At 45.3% G+C, this 20,473-nt stretch overlaps 1 protein-coding gene across 2 annotated transcripts; it reads right to left on the bottom strand.

Annotated features, from left to right (window-relative positions):
- Positions 1–1,438: 1,438 nt before the first annotated feature.
- On the bottom strand, positions 1,439–17,224 carry LOC129338337 (major facilitator superfamily domain-containing protein 1-like). Of its 2 annotated transcripts, XR_008597940.1 has the most exons (14): positions 17,151–17,224; positions 15,622–15,722; positions 13,006–13,130; positions 12,581–12,636; positions 11,319–11,462; positions 11,037–11,195; positions 8,552–8,667; positions 7,631–7,731; positions 5,093–5,204; positions 4,258–4,395; positions 3,833–3,972; positions 3,532–3,643; positions 2,784–3,006; positions 1,439–2,220 (listed from the first exon to the last, which is right to left on the bottom strand). XR_008597940.1 is itself a non-coding variant. In XM_054992475.1 (13 exons), exons 1-13 carry the CDS (start codon positions 17,173–17,175, stop codon positions 2,893–2,895), a joined length of 1,443 nt encoding a protein of 480 aa, XP_054848450.1. In that variant the 5' UTR covers positions 17,176–17,224; the 3' UTR covers positions 2,733–2,892. The 2 variants fall into 2 exon arrangements, 1 of the variants encoding a protein (XP_054848450.1); XM_054992475.1 differs by lacking the exon at positions 1,439–2,220 and having other exon boundaries at positions 2,733–3,006.
- Positions 17,225–20,473: the final 3,249 nt, after the last annotated feature.

Genomic DNA, 20,473 nt, shown 5'->3' on the forward strand with positions numbered 1-20,473 from the left:
TTTGTTCAGCTCGTCTGCAGATCTTGTCCGCTTTTGTCCATTCCGTGGCACCAAGTCATTTTCCCACACAGTAGTTAATGTGCGACTGTGCTGTAAGTTGTCAAGTTTATGTTCTTATCTTAGTGTTTTTGAGACTGAAGTGTGGGTTAGTTGATTATACCAGGAAGATATTACAAGGACTTGGGTAGATTCTGTCTTTCTATGCACTGAAGTAGTAAGGGAAGAGACCAAGCATAGCCTTAAGCAAACTCTGTCACTGTGCAGAAGGAAGTGTTGGAACTGTAATGCTTCTAGATGTGGTGGATGTGTAGTGATACAGGAGAGCAGGGCTGTAAGTGAGCAGAATCCTGCTTTGCTACACACAGCTCAGTCCTATGACTGAGAAGCATCATTTGGATCAGTACGGTTTACTCCCAATTCAGGATGATACCTTTACTAAGTTCCTTGGAGCGAGGAATTCAAAACTCTTGCTAACCAGTTCTGTTTCCCTTCAGCAAAGATGAATTGCTACCTAGCACTTGATATGGTGACTTTGGTGACTTTTTGCTGCACACGGGTTGGGTTGCTAATAGCTGCCCTCCTCCTCCACCGCTGCTACAGGAGCAGGTTTTATGTGCCTTTTATAAAGTCATAAGGAAGCCTATCCCTTTGGAAGAACCACGGGATGGTTTCCTGCAGGAGGGCCACAGAATAAAAACAAGTAAGTTACCCAAGTTGCGTTGGAACACAAGTAGGACAGGCCTGTGCTCAAGCATGCTCCAGTGTGGCGGGGATGTGTGTGAAGAAGTGTGTGTGTGTTATAATTAAACACTATATAGGATGACTTCAGGGGAAGAAAAGATCATCTTGTACAGCCCTTCAAAATGGGCAATGTTCTTCGTGGCAAAGAGGTACAGAATATTTTGTACTTCTAGCTGGAAGAGAATGTCTTCCTATGCATTCGAAGGCTGCGAGTGCATCCCTTAGTCCTCCTGTTCCAGGGCTACCAAGAACCCCCCCAACCCCAACCCCCCCAAGAGAGTCCTTCTGCCCCCTTCTCCACCCAATCGGATGCAACCCAGTCATGTCATCATAACCCATCGCTTGCTGTTGGCTTGCATAGATAAATGGTTATCTGTCTGCACCGCAAGGTTTCTCTGTTCTTCACTTAGGCTGCCTTTCTTCCAAGGAGCTCAGGGAAAGTGTGTGTGATTTTTCTCCCACACACACAAATTATCCTTACACCTCAACTGGGAGATAGTAACTGTCCCAAAGTCTTCCTTCCTCCTACCAGGTAAGAAGGCATCGCCGCCTTTCTGACCATACACCATCAGGGTCCTGACTGCTACCCTCAGCCTCCAGACTCATCCTTGGTCTCGGCAGCCCTGCCTTTCCCACTACCGAAGTTGGAAAAGTAAGCAAAGGAGTCAGTCAGAGAAAAGTGGCTGTCTTGTACTGCTGTGCAGTATGTTCCCATATGGTAAGTAGCATTCCAGTTCATAAACAGATGTACATGTGTGTGATACTGATGAAGGGGAATTAATGGTCTTACCTTCTTGAGGAACACACTGTTCAGGACCACAAGTACATAGAATTACAGATAAGGCCCCTCAAATGCTGTTGCTAGGCCACGGCAGATAAGGAAGAATCTCTTGCCAGAAAGGGCATTTGTGAACAAACAGAAGTCAAGATTTCACTTCCCCAAGTCTGTGCATTGCACAGAACTGGGGGAGGGGAGCGTGCATGTATGTCTTGCTTCCTGTGCAGAGGATACAGGAGAGGAGAGATGTTAGCTTTTTACCCCAAGGTGTCCCTGCATGCTTTCTTGTCTAGTATAAAGTAACAGCACCAAGCTACATGAGTTTTGGGCCTCGTCAATGGACTTTAGCACACTGTCAGACTGCAATTCCCACCACACCTCCAAGTCAAAAGAAAGGAGGGATTGTTTGCTAGCCTCACAGCAGGGGAAAAGATGACTTTGGCGATCCTCCCCACTTCAGGCTGACTCTTTTCTGGTAGGTTTTCTTTGCATACCAGAAGGGTGGTAATAGGGCTTGCTGCCGAGGTCAATCTAAGTAGGTTTCTGGCTATATGATACCTTTTGCTTTGCACTGGTGTGTTATTTATTGGAAAAGGGCAGGGGACTGTTTTCTTTCATCTTGGTATATTTGGTGTTTTCTTGTTTTTTTCTTTTCTGCTATCATAGTACCTCTGGCCTGGTAGCTGGCAGTCATATGATTTCTGCAAACAAGTTCAAGATAAACATGCATTTATACAATTCACAGAATAAAAATAAAAATGTAGTATTTGGTGCCTCAAAGGAGTTACTTCTTTCTCCCATTCTCTTGAGGAGGTGAGAGAGAGCACCAACATAACCCAAGAGGAAGAGCGATCATCTCTTGGGTAACAGTTCCCTCATTTATGGAAGCATAAATATTGTCAATGTAAACCACCAGGTTTAGAGAAAGAAGGCTGACTGCGGGATAAAATGCTACAGAAATTAATAATACTGACATGGTATTGGGTGGGGGAAGCAGAGAACAGTGATGGAAGATCAGACTGAACACAAAAACAGCTCTTAAACCACAATGAAGCCTGCTTCAGTTTCCTCACAGTAATAGGACCACTACAGCTTTCTTCCACAAAGTCTTAAAACGGTCTTAAGAATGACAACTCTGCTTTCTAAGAGCTGGAATTGAAGGCTATAAGCTACAACCAATTCAAGACCCTTCCACAACACGGGCAGACCATTGTCCTTTGTCTGTACCATAAGACCAGGTGGCATAAATTCCTTTCTTAGGTACCTGTTTTGCTGAGATTCCCTCATAAAATATCGGGAAGTGGTAGGGCGGTAGAGAAATCCAGAGGCATTGGTTTAGAAGGTGATGGTCTACTGGTGCTTTGTCTGTGTTCCTAGTTGATGGATCCTTCATCTTCTCCCTCATTGAGGAGTGGGGCTGAATCCCCAGGCTGCCTGGCCGGCGACTCTGGCATCGAACGCTTTGTCATACGGTTTAACGTTCCTCCCTGGTAAAGCAGAGAACCAGGAAAATGAGCCAAAATGGAGCTATTCTAGAGCAGCAGTTTTGTATTGGGTCTTGATTCCACAACATCTACACAATGGTGGGTGGACAGAGGCGGTTGGTCCATAGGCTATACACAGAACACAGAAGTGATACAAGATGGGACAGAAAAGATGGTACAGCCTATCAAGTGTTCACACCTCTTTACATAAAGTCTGCCTTATCCTAAAGCCTCTCAAAGGCAGCCATAGCCTAATCCATTTCTGATTAGAAAATGCATTAAACCCAAACCGTCCACAGTGAAACCCCAAACATTCTGCCACTGATTTCCAAATTGCTAAGTTCCAAAGCACATTGGCAATATCTCTGATTTTATAAAAAAAACATACACAGTTTATGGTTTGCCAGCAGGAGGAAGGTATGTGGTTAAATATACATGACTACCAAGCAAAAGAAAAACATAGGAGGAGCAGTGTGACCACCCCTGGGGTTTCTGTAATACTAATATACCAGTAAGCTTAATTCTTACCCGCTTCTTGTCTACTATGTTGAGGCTGACAGAGGTGACGATACAAGCGACTGTGTTGGCCAACATGAAGATCATCATCTGTTGCCAGCGCCATAGTGGGATCTGTGATCCACTGGCAAAATGGGAGGGGAAAGTCAGAAAAGTGGGGGAACACACACACATACACACAAAGGATTATACGAAGTTATGTACTGATACTGCTCACATTGGTCTCATTTGGGCCAAGTGGGTTCTGCAGTTGGTTGCATCTCCTTATTTTCTCTCTTCCTAGAAGAGGGGAGGGAAAGAGGGGTATTCTAACCTGGACTTTGTTCCCAGGATCCGTCCAACGATCACGTTGGAGAGGCCGATTCCAATCATCTGTATGGACGTTGCCAGCCCCATGGCTGTTCCCAAGGTCGCCTGGGGGACCACGAGTGGAATGGAGGGCCACATGCTAGCCTGGTTGAAAGACAAACCATACAGTTGTCAAGCGGGTAGGAGGTCTGGCAAGCAGAAAGAACTGAGCAGAGGTTTCAGCAGCAGCCACCCCCTCCAAACAACATGGAATGGGATGGGAACCCACGATTGGTGCAAGCACACTAAACGTGGCCATGCGAGGAAGCTGCCGTACCCTATAAATTAAAGGTTTATTTTGTGACTTCAGCCATATTCCCCACCTCGAAAATGGGATAAAAGGCAACTTCCTTGGAAGAAATTTTGCTGTGTTGTCCTGCGTTTACTTACTGCTGCAAAGGAATAGGTGATACCCAGCCATACGGTGGAGACAAGCGGGGGAATAAAGGTGAAGGCCAGGAATGCAAAGACTGGCAGAGTCAGAACTGCACAGCCCAGAGCAAACACACCTCTCAGGCCAACGTAGTCCTGTGGAGAGAGAAAAGAGGCCCAATGACGGGGAGGTATCAGCACACACTCAGCTACTTACCAGCAGACCGCTGCCTCCACTGGAACGTCAAAGCCTGGAGTTGTCAGGCACATCCCAAGCCCACCTACTGAAATATGAACTGCTCCATTAAGAATGCACAGGACCAGTTGGAGTTCCACACAGGCACCTTGCCCCAGATGAAAAATTGCAATTCACCCCAGTAGTTGGTTCAGGAGAAGGTCCGCCTGCTCATCTTTTGTGGCACAAAGTCTCCGGCTCACTCTCCTGTTAGGAGATCCTAATTGGGGGAGGAATCTCTGGCTACCGACAAGGAGTGCTCTGCATGGCTCCTTTCCAACAGACTGTTGCAGCATACAACACTATCAGGATAGCGCTGATGTGGGAGGTTGGCACCGGAGACAGTTTGTTGGAGGATCTGGGCTAGGAAAGGGTCCCACTAGATCCCACTGTAAAGATCCATTTGCATTTTATAGGCAACAGAATTTAAGGACGAGCAAAGTAACACGGCAATAGTCGAGAGAGCCGCCTTGCCTGCTACTGATCTGAAGGCTTCTGCCAATCTTGTAGCAGCTGAATGTGTCTGCTCACACATTCGGGCCTCTGCAACCCCAAGCCAAACAGAGGCCATGTTGATTACTTCCCCCCACCAACCCCAAGCCAGCAGCAAATACTTACAATAAGTATGCCCACCGCTGCAGAGAGAACGAGGGAGCTATCATACACTGCACCAGCAACGTAAGAGGCTGCCTGTTGGCTGTAGCCAGGATACTTATCTTGGATAAACTTGCTGTGGGAAAAACACATGCATCAGCATTCTAGTTGAGGTCATTTTGGCTAAGGGATGGAAAGTTTTCCCCCCCCTTTCCTATGTAAATACAGGGCAACTCTTTTGGTTTGCAATGACGATTTTCTTCTTGAGGCTTTTGAAAACAATGCTTGCTTTGTGCAGAGACCACACACTCTTTTGGTGCAAGCCCTATCTCTAATTCCAGCTTTTTGATCTTATTCCCCAAACATTGAGCTGCCATTCCTTTGAGGGGACACTCTGGGCAGGAGCTTTTCATTAGGAGCCAAGTGATGTATTTAGTGGGACTAGGACCAGAGAGGTCAGGATACAAATCCTGGCTCTACCCTGAATCGAGTTGTGTCTGCAAAAAAAAAAAAAAAAAAGAGTCCTGGAAAACTGATTCGGCCACATGCATTCAAGCCCAACCACCAGAGCCAGGTCTCTTGAAGCCGTTCACTTGGAATTCTAATGGTGTTTTCTGATGAGCCCTATAGCATATGATCTGTGTTCGTTAGGGCATGTGCAGAGCATCACGTTTCATGGCCCACCCTTCCTCTCCCCCCCCCCCCCACTCCACTGTTATGCACTGGAAAAGCAACCACCAGACAGCACAACCTGCTATTCAGCAGCAGAGTAGCCCAGCAGGAGCTCAAGGTCTGCAGGGAGGGAGGGTGCCGAAGCTGTGCTCCTGAGACCCCTTCGAACAAGCCCAACATTTAAAATCAGACGGAGGGGGTGAAAAGCTAGAGGAGTTCTGGCTTCATTAAACTTCTGGCATACAGGCTGGTTGATCTAGGCTGCTCACATCTCGGCCACATGTTATTTTTGAGGCGACTCACAGCAGAAGACTGCAGAGACGGCTAAGAAGGATCAATAGTTTATGTATAAGGCAACTTTCCACAAACAAAACCACTCTGACTGCATGGGATAGAAATGGATCTTGGACTAGTCTTCGGTGACAAAGCCCAGCCCACAAATCCATTTCTGGCACAGCCAGGATGTGCCTTGGGGGACAGCGAGATAACACTGCTTGTTTTAAGTAAAATGGAGCAGAATGACTGAGAATGCAGCACTCACCACCACCTTTGCAGGAAAACAGGAGCGGCACAATGCACCACTCCGGTATCTCCAAATCCTTTGTTTGACTTCCACGTTCAACCCCTTCCCTACAATCAATATTCCTTTTCTGCTGATGCTGACTGAGCAAAGGACTCGTCAAGGTCTTGACAGAGGGAGGCAGGATGGCATCCAGGGCTGTTCACCTCCTGCCTCTACGTTTCCGTTGGCAGCACAGTGTGAGAACCACCAAGCACAACATTTTCAAGACAAATCAGAGCACAGGAGGTGGGCTTCCTGCCAATGCTGCATCACAAAGATTGCATCACAATCCATATCAGCCTCCTTCAGCCCCCCACCTTCCAAACTGGCTTTCTACATACTACCTATGTGCTTCTACTTGAGCCATTTTGGGGGTGCTTTCTGCTCTATGAGACTGAATAAACAACCAGAGTAAAAGCGAACTGCACTGCTGCTAAAAGGAATGGTGGACAGGTTTGGCTCAAATTCAGCCACTGGTGGCTGGAGTCCAGGATATGACACCATTTGTAGATGCAGCAATAAACTGAGTGCTGCTCAGACATCCCTGCCCTCCTTGTTGTGCTACCCCCAAGTGGTTGCCTTGGCCACAGAACCAGCCCTGATTACATGAAGGACCAATGAGTGGCCAATAATTTTATGCCCTTTCTCATTGGCTTGGTTTTGCAGCCAGAATTGGCCCAGGAGCTCCTCCTGCGTTTCGTTGCAGCCAGTTGAATTTTCTGTTCCACATGCTAAGTGTAGCTCCCTTTGCTAGCCAAAACGGAGGGATGCTAACTGACTGGGATGCTTGTAGCTCCCTGCCAGAACTAGCCTGGAAGTTCCATCTGCTCTGTTGGGTGGCCAGAAGTGGTTTCCTCTGCTCATGCACAGCAGATACACCACAGAAACTAACTTCACAAGGATCCAGACGGAGTTACTACATTTCTGTTTCACCCTTTCCCCAAGGAGCTCTTGGCACTCTTCTCCCATTTTATCTTCACAACAACCCAGGGGGCTCAGCTAAGCCAAGAGTGACTGGCCCAAAAGCACCCAATCAGCTTCATGACAGAGTGAGGGTTTAAAGCCAGGTCTCCCCTGTCAAAGTCGAGAGCGCTCTAACCACTACGCCACAATGCCTGGCTGAGTACAGTGTCTGATAAAATAACATTCCAGGGAGATCTGGAACCTGGAAGCTTAAAGGGACCAAGCATGAAGTCGTTTGCAAAGCCCTATCGCCGTAGCAAATGGGCAGCAGGGCTCGATAACCTCCCATGCCTGGAGGAGAAGAGGACATGTTTAAAAGCTTGGCCTAGTTTCCAGAACTACTGAGGCCACCATGACCTCCTTACCTGGCATCTGCTACAAAGGGGAAGACTCCATTGTAGAAGAACATGATGGTGAGGACCAGAAGCCAGTAGCGAAGGGGCAAATGCCTGACATCTTGAACCCGCTGCCGGGGGAACAGAAAAAGAGATGGCATGCATACAGCTCTGCTACAGCTATTATCTTCATTTCCTAAAGGCATAAAGGTCACCCCAACAGGTCATACATCACTAGCTAGGAAGGAGGGGACATCTGATACGCATCCCCATTCCTTGTGTTGTGCGTGTGAAATGAGCCAATGGCAGAGTGAGAAACTTTGGTAACCGAAACATAAACTCAAAATGCATAATTCTGCCCAGGCTGTTTTTTTTTCTTAAAGGGGAAATCAGGTAAGGAAATGATATCCTCTCTTAGAATCTGCTGCCCAGATGAAGTGCCAAGGCCAATCCAGCATAGGGATATTCTTCTGAAATTACTCCAGCAATTCACACTAGTATTCTTTTAACAGGCTCTATTATCTGCTCTCCTTTTTTTAAAAAAGGTAAATGTCCCCTGTTCTTCCCTTACACACTTAAGCTGCCAGAATGCAAATCCACAGAGCAAAATGTGACCTTGGGAAAAAGTGTACATCCAGATACCATAGTCGAAACCAAAGTCCCGGTCACCAGCAGCAGTTTCTTGGCCCAAGAAAATACACCCGGTTCAGGTGGGTTGAATGGCTTACTAGCAAAGCCAAGAACGCAACCCATTCTGGGCCACGAGCTACTTAAAACAATTCCCATCATCTCCCTGCTGCTGATAAAGGAAGCCGATGGCTCCCATACAGGGACTGTAGCTGAACAATCCTGGCTCCCTCTCCTAGCTGCTGCTGCTTCTAGAGATGCCCAAGTTAAGCTGCCATTCTAAATTAAGGGGAGGTCACTGGCTGCACCTTCAGTTCCACATACCACTTTCTTGGACTCTTGCTGGATAACTCCGTCCAAGCCAAGCTGCTTCATGCCAACTCTGTCCAGTATACTGACTGTGATAGCCGAAAGAAAGCCCAACACGCAGAGAAAGGTTCCTGCAAACATAACACAGCCCTTCCTTGAAGCCTTTGTTGCTGAAAGTCCTTAACAGCACATCAGGTGAGTGGGACAATTTGTTTGGGAGAAATATGGTCTCCAACATGGCTGGACTGTCTGGCTGACCCCCTCAAAGCTGTTTTCAGTTGGCTATTGAAGACCCATCACTGGCCAACATCAAAAAGGGGGGGGGGGTTTAAAAGCAGTTTTATTAGGTGGTGGCCAATCTAGATTCACTGTGAGCTGGTGTGTTCTCTCCGTGAGGACATACTAGCAAGCAAGTTTGAAAGCACTTTTTTAAACAGAGTGGTATTTGCCTCTCAAGTTTAAAAAGTCTTGAGTTCTGAAGTCACTCATTCTCTCAAAGAGCCAAGTTCAAAATTACATTTCATTTTCCACAACGAAGTGTGCATCCACTCAACTCTGTTTTTTTTTTTTAATGAGCAATCTGTGAAGGTCTGTCCCTTATGACTCATGGATTAGCCACTTCGGCTTTTCTTGTGTAATTTCTTGGCAAAGTTAATTCAGATTTTTCTTTTGTCAAGGGCTAGAGTGAATGGTCTACAAGACACTTTTCAACTTCAAACTACAATGGCACAATTGTCCCGGGTCCATATGTTAAGCATGAGCTGAGTAGTGTCAAAGCGGAAAAAGAAGATGCAGACTGACGCTCGTTGACTTTTTATGCCTTGTGGGGCCATGGAACATTCCCCTTATGGAGATTCATGTGCGCACCAAGAGAAAGGACCTCATGTCCATGAAACGTAAAGAAGTGGGCGAAATCCATGCTCTCCTCCTCCCGCTCTGCTGGCTCAACCTTTAACTAGAAATTGTGCACATGGGGTTTTCCCCATCTTAAGCAATGTATATGGAACCCAGAAAGAAATTCCTGACCAAGACCCTAAATAACATACACTCCGCCTCTGACTCCAATAAATTAGTCTACATGTTATCTGACGTAGATGCCCCTGTATCCTATAAAGTGGCACTTTTTGTCTTGGCCACTAGGAAAATACGAGCCAAGCGTGGTTTCTAAGAAAGCATCACACCAGTCTGAGCAGCAAATCCAGGTCTTGCTTGTGTTTTGAATAATTTTAATTTCTTTTTAAATTTAAAGGTTTTCAAGATTTTCATGAGTTTAGATAGTTTAAAGTGATAATTACGAGTTATGTCTATGTGAATTGGGTATGTTCAAGTGTACAGTTCATATTTTGTTGGTGTTTGTATGGCTTCGGCCGGAAAAGCAATAAACATATTATTATTATTATAAATTTAAAGGTTGTAATTTGTATATATGTTTTGTTTAATAAAGGCCAATGACCATATACAATAAATTTACCTACCCACCATCTTAAGCAATGTGACTACACAAAAGAAAAGAAAGGAAGAAGTCCTAATAATACCACAAAAAACCAACCAACCGGTAAAGACCTCAGCAACACCATGCAATTGCTATGATATGATCTATAGTTAATCAGATGAAGAGAGGAATGAATGGATTTCATAAAATTCTACAAAAGATATGAGCGTAACTAGTACATAAATTTCAACATAGTGAGAAGAGTAAATACAGTCATTCATAGCAAAAACTGTCTAAAAATAAATGTTGGAATTAAAAATAAGTCAGTGCCTCGAAAGAAACTGCCTGTCTGCAGCCACACATGAGGTGCCCATCTCTGGAGCAGATGAGATGAGAATAAAGCGTCTTTCCCGTTGGCTGCACGCACCAAGTGCAAAAGCAACAGAGTGCCAGACTTCTAGCACCCTCTAGTGGCCTGTACTAAAAATAAATGTATATCCTTGAATCGATCAGAGGGGCTTTCTACAGCAACTGTGCTCGCTGCTGTTTTCCCAGCTAAAAGAGGACGACAGAGCTGTCCTTAAATGCTTCTTTCAGAATCACTGGCCTGGATCTTAAGCCTTGCTTCTGCCCATGGCTCTGTGCAGCAGAACCCTCCATCCATCCAATACCAGCTTCCCACAATGAACTGAAGGGCGCCTGGCAGCACTGCAAAGCAGGACCAGCACCATCATGCATAAAGAGGGGTGCAAATGGCAGCCAGGCTTAGGATCAGAACCTTTATTTATAAGTCTGCATTTCTTCCAACAATTTGGAGTACAAGATAAGACTTCATCAGAAGTTAAACAATATAGCCATAATTAAACTCTCCCCAAAGTCATACGTAGAAAACATTAAAAAATACATCACAACAGCTGCCATTTAAAATTCCACACCACTCACTGCTCCTTTAAACCCCCAATGCTGTCGCTTCAGCCTTCTATCTTTGTGACACAGTCATGAGCGTGTTATTGTTAAACATCTAGAACATATGCTGGACCAGAAGTAATCTTCCAAAGGGGAACTCACCTCCCCAGAGAGTCCACTGAATCCCAAAGTGGCTTTCAAACTGCTGGGTGAAAAAGAAGTTGAGGACACTTCCAAGGCGGGAGAAAGAGAGGGTCAGTCCGAAGGCCAAAGCCAGCTCCTTCCCCTTGAACCAGAAGGCGGTAATGCGATTCTGCACAACTCAAAGGGACGAGGGAGGGGGAGGGCAAGAAATCGATGTTAACTGAATGATGTCCATGCGCGTGAAGGTAAGCAATGTGCTGAATTTACAGCATAACCAAGGAAGGGTTTCTTTTTTCTTACTGGTGAGTGACCCGTTTCCAGAGCCGAAAAGCAACCTGCCCGTCAGCATCAATGGCAAAAGGTATGGAGTTCCTTTAAAGTGAGCGCCCAAAGCAAAAATAGATGACCCCAGCACGGTCAGGAAAGAGAAAACGAAGACGCCAACTAGGGGGAAAGGAAGGGATCGTAAAAATCAAAATGCATGAGCACCAACAGCACAAGTGGGAACTCCAAGAAATGATGCATTTACCGTTCTTAGAATCCAGTGAATTAATAGTAATATTCTTTCAGTAGATCCCAGGATCAGCATACTACCTACCCATCCCTGGAGTTTTATCCCCCACCCTGCTGCTTGCACAGAGTTTTTGGGCAGCAGACGTGCATTTTATCCTCAAATCAGTCCTGCAAGGTAGATTAGAGGACAAGAGGGTGACTGGCCTAAGATTACCCGATGAACTTACTCGCTGAGTGGGGATTGAGCTCAGGTCTCCCAGGTACCTGTCTGACACACTAACCTCTCTGTTACACTGGCTCACCATGGAAGTATTGGTGAACCCAATTTTATACATGGCAAAGCACATATGGACCAGAGGATCTTTCTATCCCTGTGATTCTATGATATAAAGGCTACGTGTGATATATAACCACCATGGTTAAGGAAAAATATGCATAAACCTAGTTTGTCACTGGGCTAATTCCCCTCCCCCCCACACATACAAAGTCAAGGCTTAAACACTAATTCTAGTTACCCATGATGTGCAGCTGCAAGTGCAAACCTACACTCGAGTTAATCCCCTGACCAGGATTCTAACCATGGATTAAAACTTGGTTTAGGATCCCAGCTAGCAGGGGAAAACTAACTCTACCTTTGAACTTCTGCCTGTCAAGTTAATCAGCCAATTCATTTCTGCCATTACGGTCAACTCTAGCTGTTTCTTGAACAGCTCAGCAGACAACCTAAATTCCTAAACAGGATATGGACTTTGGCCCTCGGGTTATGCACAGTCTTGATGCTTCTCAACACATTCTAGAAGCTGATGTTTTAGGAAAGACATGTAACTCTGGTTCAAGGCCAAGGAAAGGCCGTGCCAGATAAAGAGTGATTCCGCACACGTTGGATAATGCACTTCCAATCCTCTTTATAGATCATTTGGAACGGATTTGTTTGTGTGCGGGGAAAAAAAATCCACCTTAAACGATTGATAATGTGCATTGAAAGTGCATTATCCAATGTGTGCAGAATCAGGTTGAGATGAACCATAGCTAAGCACTTTAGAACTTACAGCAATTTCCCAGTTTGTCAATCAAGAAGCCTGCCATGATCACCACCACGGCGTTCCTACAGAGAATGAAAGGAAAACAAAGGATAATTTTTTCTCTTTCCGACCTTCTCTTTCTCAAACATCAGTCACTACACAATAGTATTAGCTATAACACCACGGCTTTATTATACTTTACACTGCATCTCGAATGCCAGAATAAAAGATCATTCGTCAAGTAACCTTCTATTAACTTGATAGGTCTTTTTAAAAAAAATAAAAACAAGGTCAAGCTATCCTAAAGCTTTCTCAAAAATTCACCCACTGAATCTTCTATGGCTTCTTTCCAATGCTGTGTTAACCGCCAGCATCTTCTGGATTAAATGCCAGTTCACTACAGGTTATTTCTCCCATCAATAAATTACTGAGAGAGAGAGAGAGAGACTCACGTCCAGGCATAGATGGCGTACAGAAGGTTGTATTCTTCAGGAGTCATCCCCAGGCCTTCCACACATCCGGCTGTTCCATTATGTTCTGTGCCATTGGGATGTGTTCCATTCAGACAGGTCAGGTTCTAGACCACAAAACCATTCAGAAAGGGCATGAATATCAGCACTGAACAAGCGCCCAGTTGGCTTGCAGATGTCCGATCCATCCAAACCTGTTTGCTCCAGTCCCCGGGCCCCGTTATGCTACCATCTTGAGGAACGCAGGCAATGGGCATGAGGCATTTTGCCCTCTCAAATGTGGGAAGAATCAAATTTAAAAACTTCGCAACTGGATATCCCTCAGGACTGGGCACAGCCATAGCTGTGGAGCAGAGCAAGTGGGTCTGTTAGGGCCCCACCAACTGCCCTACCAGCCCCCTCCTGCCTGCCTCCTTGCTGTCTGGACAGGTCAAGAAGCGGCAGGCTGCCAGCTAAGCAAATCGCCACCTTGTCTTTGTTGATGCCCGGCCCCCACCCGGCAGAGGCAGAAGGTCTTTTCTTCCCATTTAAGCCAGGCCTGTCCACAACAATATCCTACTTCATTGGGCAGGGAGCTGTCGATAAGCAGAGTAAGATAAATTCTGTACCAAATCTAAAATCAGTTAAATGGCTATAGCAAGAAACTCTAATCCCATTTGCGACATTCAGTGAGAACTGTCATGACTCATGTTTGATCAGACTATCTAGTGCATCACCCTTCTTTGAAGAGGAATCAGTCAAAGGCTTAACAGTGACGTAAATCGTTTCCAACCAGGGCTGTGGTAGACTAGCCACTCAACCCTTATCCTCTCCTGTACCACTGTGAGGACCTGACAGGACGCAGGACTGGGACCTTTACTTCTTTGAAAAAAAATTAAATGTTTATTTGTGCAAAGCAAACAAAAAAACCCCAAACAAACAAACCAAAAAACAATGCTGGCCAATCCCTACACAAGCTTCTATATAAGGTCTCTAAATATATAAAAACGTCCATATGCAGTTGTTGTCTATATGTGATACTTTCCAATATTGATAAGTTTATAAGGTCCTCAAGTCAATGAGTTACGGGAAGTGAGTTTTTGTCTTTCCAGTGCTGTAATATAAGTCTTTTAGCGACTGTAAGGGCACAAAGGGTCCATTTTCATTGATTGCTGGTTAGGTTCCATGAGACAGGCATATACTTTAAAAATACATCAAAGTCCACAAAAATACATGACTATTCTAATACAAAATTAATATGAGTAATGACTTCCTCCCAAAAGGACCGAATAACTGCACATGCCCAAAGCATACGCTTAAGAGACACGTCTTGTAAGTGGCAACGCCAACAACTGGACACTGTACTTAACCTTTTACTAAAAAGGCACTGTTCAGTATACCCTAAACATATTTTTTTGCTGAATACATCACAGCTTGATCCACAGAAGCAACAGCTTAAAGCCACGTCCCATTGTTTTGGCGCAACTAGATGATCTAGCTCCCTATTCCATTCATCACTGAGACTCTGCATATTATATTTACTAACCAACATCAAATAATTACAAACAAATACTGTATGTTTCATTTTCTGTGTTGATTCAATACGTTTCCAAAAGTGAGGGGGCTTCTGAAACACTCAAAGCTGGAAGACTGAGACCTGTCCTGTTGGAGATGTGGTGTGTCTGCAACGCTTTTTAAAAATTATCGCACTGTTGGATGTGTCTTAAATTGTAAGCTGCTTTGGGTCCTGCTCGGCAGGAAAAAGGCAAGGGTAGAAGCACTCTCAAGTAAAGAAACACAGGAGCAGAGGCCTTCCAAAATAAGAGTCTGCTGAAAGACCTCTAAAATAGGAACTGTCTACAACAGTGATACTCAGTTGCTCAGAAGCGACATGTGACTCTCTGATATGCCACCTGTGGCTCTTCTGAGCACCATGCTTCAATGTGGCACCTGCCCCATACGTCAGAACATGTGTGATTGGCAGATGGTTCTCTCCATGCATCTGATGAAGAGAGCTGTGGTTCTCGAAAGTTTATGCTACAATAAAGTTGGTTAGTCTTAAAGGTGCTACTGGACGGTTTATTATTTTGCAACTACGGACTAACGGATGGGCTCAGGGCGGCTAACAACATTTAAAAATACATTAAAAGTCACAAAAACATAAAATCAATAATTTTTCAAAAGTTATTAAAATAGTCCAGGAGCAGGCTATTTAAACAAATATTGAGAGTCCATATATGGGCATAGGAGATGGCCGAGGGCAGCCCCAGAAAAAGTGGTGGTCTTAGATGGAAGAAGGACACCTGCTGGTACTCAGCCAAAGGCTTCGTTTTACACAGCTAAGGTGCAGGCCTCATGCCAGGGATGGAATATAGGGGGCTGTTTTGGTTGATGGCAATTGTAAACGGGCTCTCCATAAACTACGGAATGAGTACAATGGTCTACAGGATGAGTTCTAAAGAGCTTGAAAAAGGTTTATAGTCAGAAAACTTCTGCAGTTCTGCACCACTAATCTAGCGGACTGCAGTCCTATTATAGTAGTTAGTATTTTGGTTTATTACCATGATGCGTTTCTGTTTTAGCTTGATTGAGGTTGACCCTTTCCTGCTAAACACTTACCCCTTGAAACTGTTCTTGCAAGACACTGGGGATATCGAAGCAGAAGTAAGAGCCAAAGGTCAGAAGGCAATTGAAGAAAAGTACCAGGAACCTGTAGTAAGCTGCAAAAGGAAGGCATTGGCTACCAATAAAACGAATACTATAGATGTGTGACTGACCTGGCAGGGTGGGTTGGCGGAGAGACCTATGGGAGAACTGATACAGACAACTCCAGACTGGGATGGCTTTTTCCCATATGAACCTGTGCACTTAAAAATGGTGACTGGTGGAGAGTGCCCTCAAGTCAGAGCTGACTTATGGCAACCCCTGGTAGGGTTTTCATGGCAAGAGACTAACAGAGGTGGTTTGCCATCGAATTACTAACCAAAGCCAACCCTGCTTAGCTTCTGAGATCTGATGAGATCAGGCTCACCTGGGCTATCTAGGTGAGGGCAACATGGTAACTAGGGGACCTGTTTCAAGGTGCCCCTGCCTGGAAACAAATCAAGGAAAAGCGTCTTCTACTGGGGCACTTGAGCTCTGGAGATCTTAGAAGGCCCATTTGTGAGTTACGATCCCTGTTCATTATCCATCCTACTCTTTTGAACCCATGATGGTATTCAAAGATCCTTTTGTGTGGGTTTGATAGCCGTTTTTATTCTACCTCTTGGAGTAAAAACGGGATGAGGGGGAAAAGCAAGTTGTAAAATGTTTTTAATCACAAAAAGTTGTTGTTTTATGTTTCTGCTTGTAAATTGCCTAGATGCCAAAAGGGCAAAATACAAATTCACAGAACAGCCATGCAGGATTGGAAGCCAAGGGGTTTTTCTTATGGAGGGAGCTCTTTTCTTAATGTTCTTCTGCTAAATCTTAGGGCGATAAATCAGGATGGACAATCGTGTTAGTCTGTCTGCAGCTGTAGAAAAGAGCAAGAGTCCAGTAGCACTTACAAGGCTAACAAAATTTGTGGCAAGGTAGGAGCTTTGGTGAGCCACAACGAGTTGTCTTATAGGTGCTACTGCACTCTTGCTCTTTTTCGAAATGTCAAGGAGGAGTATTGCAAGGGGACACGGACAGCCACTCTCGGCCGGATTGCAGATCTAAAGCTCGAGGGGCGAAGGACATTTTGCACCAGTCCCCTGCAGGACGCCCGGCATGCACCTCCGCCTGGCCGGGGGGGGGGGGATGTATTTGAGGAGCCATACCCTCAGCACGGCAGGCGGACACCGTAGCCCACTGAGGAAGGCGGGAGCGGGGGCTGAAGTCCAACAGCCCTCCCCCTCCCATGGTCAGGCAAGAGTTGGGAGACCTGCCTCTCCCCTCCGCGCCTGCTCCTCGGAAGCGCCCGCAGAGTTCGGGCAAGGGGGCCTCTGAGCACATGCAAAGAGCACGCCGGGCCTGGCGGGGAGGGGGCCGCCTGCGAGGGCGCAGAGCGCGACGTGCAAAAGGGCGCGGTACTGGATACCCGGGGGAGGGGGGAGCACCGAGGCCGTCGGGGGACGTGACGGTTCGGCGGCCACATGACTGGCCCGCCCGCGCGCCTCGCTCACCTTTCTCCGCCGCCGCTTCCGCCATGGCTCCAGCCGCCTCCTTGCAAGCCCCGCGCCAGGCGCCTCAGGCTCCGCCCCTGCGCCCCGGCCACGCCTCTCCGGGCCTGACGCCGACCGGCACCGCCAGCCACTCGGCTCCGCCCACTCGCCTGCGCCCTTTGTCTTCGGCTCGCCCTCTCAGCCCCGCCCCCTTTCGTCCATTCCCCAGATGGACGCCTCGCCGCCCCGCCTTTCTCAGCACCGCGTTGCGCAGTCGTGCACCGACGCCCCGCCCACCACCTCCTCTGCCCAATCGTTGCACAGTAAACCCGCACCTGGATTTGTTGCCCCGCCCCTTTTCTCTTGTCTCGCTTTAAAAATTGGCCACGCCTCTGTAGCCTGAGCCTCGCCTCACTGCATGTCACTCAGCCCCTCAGCGGCCAGGTTAGTCTCTTCCCGCCTTACCTGAAGCGTTTCCAGAGAGCCAAATAAGGTTGATGGTTTTCCTCCCCTGAGAGGGAAAGAAGGAAAAGAGACTGGCTGGCTTGGTGTGGGGCTCCTTCCCTTCAGTCTTTAGTCCATTTTGATTATTTATGTCAGTCTTTCTCACTGAAACTCAAGGCAGATTACACAGTATGAGATTAGAACAGTCAATATCAAGAACATTTCCATAAACAATGCCACAGAGTATATAGATACAAATTCACAAAGACATTAAGTTACTAATTATTTTTTTTAACTTGTTTTAATTGTGGTACTGTTCTTTATCCTGTTACTGGGGTCCCCCCCCCCCCTAATTTTGTATACCACTGAATCTCAGCAAGAAAAGCAAACTATGGTTAAGTAAATAAAGTATGGTAAATCAATGTAAAACAAATATTTCCTACATTGTTGCTCACCAAATGCTCAGTAAAAATAAGCTGGAGTTTTGGGACACTTTAAAGACTAATAAGTTTATATTGTTTAATACGTTTTTGTGAACTAGAGCCACTTTATTAGATGCACATAGTGGATTGCCATATATGTTAGAAGAGTCTCAATAGACACACGTGCATGTGAGATTGTGAAGAAAAATCAAATAGGATCAATGGACTAAAATGTGAAACGACTGTGAAATATGATTAAGTAAAATTCAAAATGTAATGAAGAAAAAGTATAGAGACCTTTCATGATAGCTGTAACTGGTTTCCATAGTTTTACTAAGTTTATACATTTAATACATGAGTTAGTTTATACATTTATACATGAGAAAATAGAAGTCTAGTGGCGCCTAAAAAGACTAAAAAAAATTTGTCCCATGATTAACTTTCATGGATGGATGCTCACTTTGCCAGATGCATGTAGCTGTCTCTCATCTTTATGTGATGGTGCTGCCATTAAATTTCCCACTTGGCCATAAAGTTCAATAGAATGTCCTTGGGGACAGTCATTCTCTTTCAAAGTAAGCTACCTCCCAGGGTTGTTGTGATACTAAAATGGAGGAAGGGGAGAACAATGTATGTAATGAGGTGTATTTTATTTTTCTATTCCACTGAGTGCTTTAAGAATTATATGTATATATTTTATGGAAGGATGTGCATGTTTATATACAGGGCTTTTTTTCTGGGAAAAGAGGTGGTGGAACTCAGTGGTGGAACTCAAGACTGCACAATGACGCCACTTTGGGTCAGCTGGAACAAGGGGGGAGTTTTTTAATGTTTAAATTGCCCTCGACAAAAATGGTCACATGGCCAGTGGCCCCGCCCCCTGATCTCCAGACAGAGGGGAGTTTAGATTGCTCTCCGCACCACTGAGCAGCAGGGAGGGCAATCTAAACTCCCTTCTGTCTGGAGATCAGGGGGCGGGGCCACCGGCCATGTGACCATTTTTAAGAGGTGCCAGAACTCCGTTCCACCACGTTCCCGCTGAAAAAAAGCCCTGTTTATATTTTTTTTCAGTTGAATAGCCATATTAGCTTATAGTAGTAGAAGAAAATTCAATCCAGTAGCTCCTTAAAGACCAACAAAAATTTTCAGGATTTTTTAAAAATATGGCCACCAGAAAAAAAATCCTCTCCAAAGTCAGCTTCTGTGCCTCTCTCTCTCTCTCTCTCTCCTTGGTGGAAGGGTATGATAAAAAGTCAAGTGATATCATTTAATCTTATATCAGAGTCGCTCCAGTTATAATTTCAGTAAGTGTAAAAAGAAACAGTACTCAGTGATTTATTTTATTATTTTCAAGTAAGAAAAGCAGGAATTCCAGAGTTAAGAACGTAAGAGTTGTCCTGCTGGATCACACCTGTGGTACATCCAGTCCAGCATCCTGTCTTATACAGGGGCCAGTCATTTGCCCCTGGAGAGATAACAAACAGGGCTTAGGACCCAAGGGATTCCCCTAATTTTTCTTCCTATTTTCAGTATCCAGAGTTTTACTGCCTCTGTGCAGATTCCATTTGGTCAACTTGGCTAGTAGCCACTGATGAAGATGTCCTCCTTGCATCTGTTTAGTTCCCCTCTGAACTCTGCTAGTGGCAATCACTACACCCACTGGCAATAAATCCCACAATTTAATCACTCTTTGAAAAAAGTATTTCCTTTTGTCTGTCCTGAATCTATTACCCATCAACTGAACTGGGTGCCCCCAAGATCTAGTATTACAGGATAGGGGAGAAAAAAATTCTCCCTATCTACTTTCTCCATCCCATCATGCATAAAGTTATAAATCTCTATCATGCCCTTCTTTTGACATCTTTTTTTCTACAATGAAAAGAACAAGACTGTTCTGTGATTTAAACAACTTTATCAACCACACATTTACCATGATCCCCTCATTTATCACTGGGAGTTCTCCATGACAGCTGTGAGACATCTTTTGGGAAATGGATGCTGCCCGCACCTTGCTATTTCATCCTGGTCTGATGACTCATGCTCTGTGTCTCTGAGCTTCAGTAGCTAAGAGAGAGGAAAGTCTCTGGTCCGTGGCATAAGCAAAACTGGGAGTGAGAAACAGCGGCCTGTGTCGTTTGCCTCTGTAAAAATTTGCTGTTTGAGTACCATGCAACCCCAATAAGCGTAGTCTTTCCCCACCAGAACGGTAGATGTTTGATAATAATGTTGTCAGTGATGATGATGACGATAATAAGTAGCAGTTCATAAAATGGGAGAACTGAATTATTGCACAGCCATTCTTTCTGTTTCTATAAGTGTTGCTTGTACTCACAGAAACCTCATGTAAATGTGCCTACATTAGGGTAGAAGAATGTGTCAACAGAGAAAACACTTGAGGCTACCAATCCCTTCTAAGGCAAATGTAGGGAAATATTTGCAGAGAAGGCATGGTATGGTACTTAGAAAAGGGGTCTGCAA

This window comes from Eublepharis macularius, chromosome 12, assembly GCF_028583425.1.
Source record: "Eublepharis macularius isolate TG4126 chromosome 12, MPM_Emac_v1.0, whole genome shotgun sequence".
Lineage (NCBI taxonomy): Eukaryota > Metazoa > Chordata > Lepidosauria > Squamata > Eublepharidae > Eublepharis > Eublepharis macularius.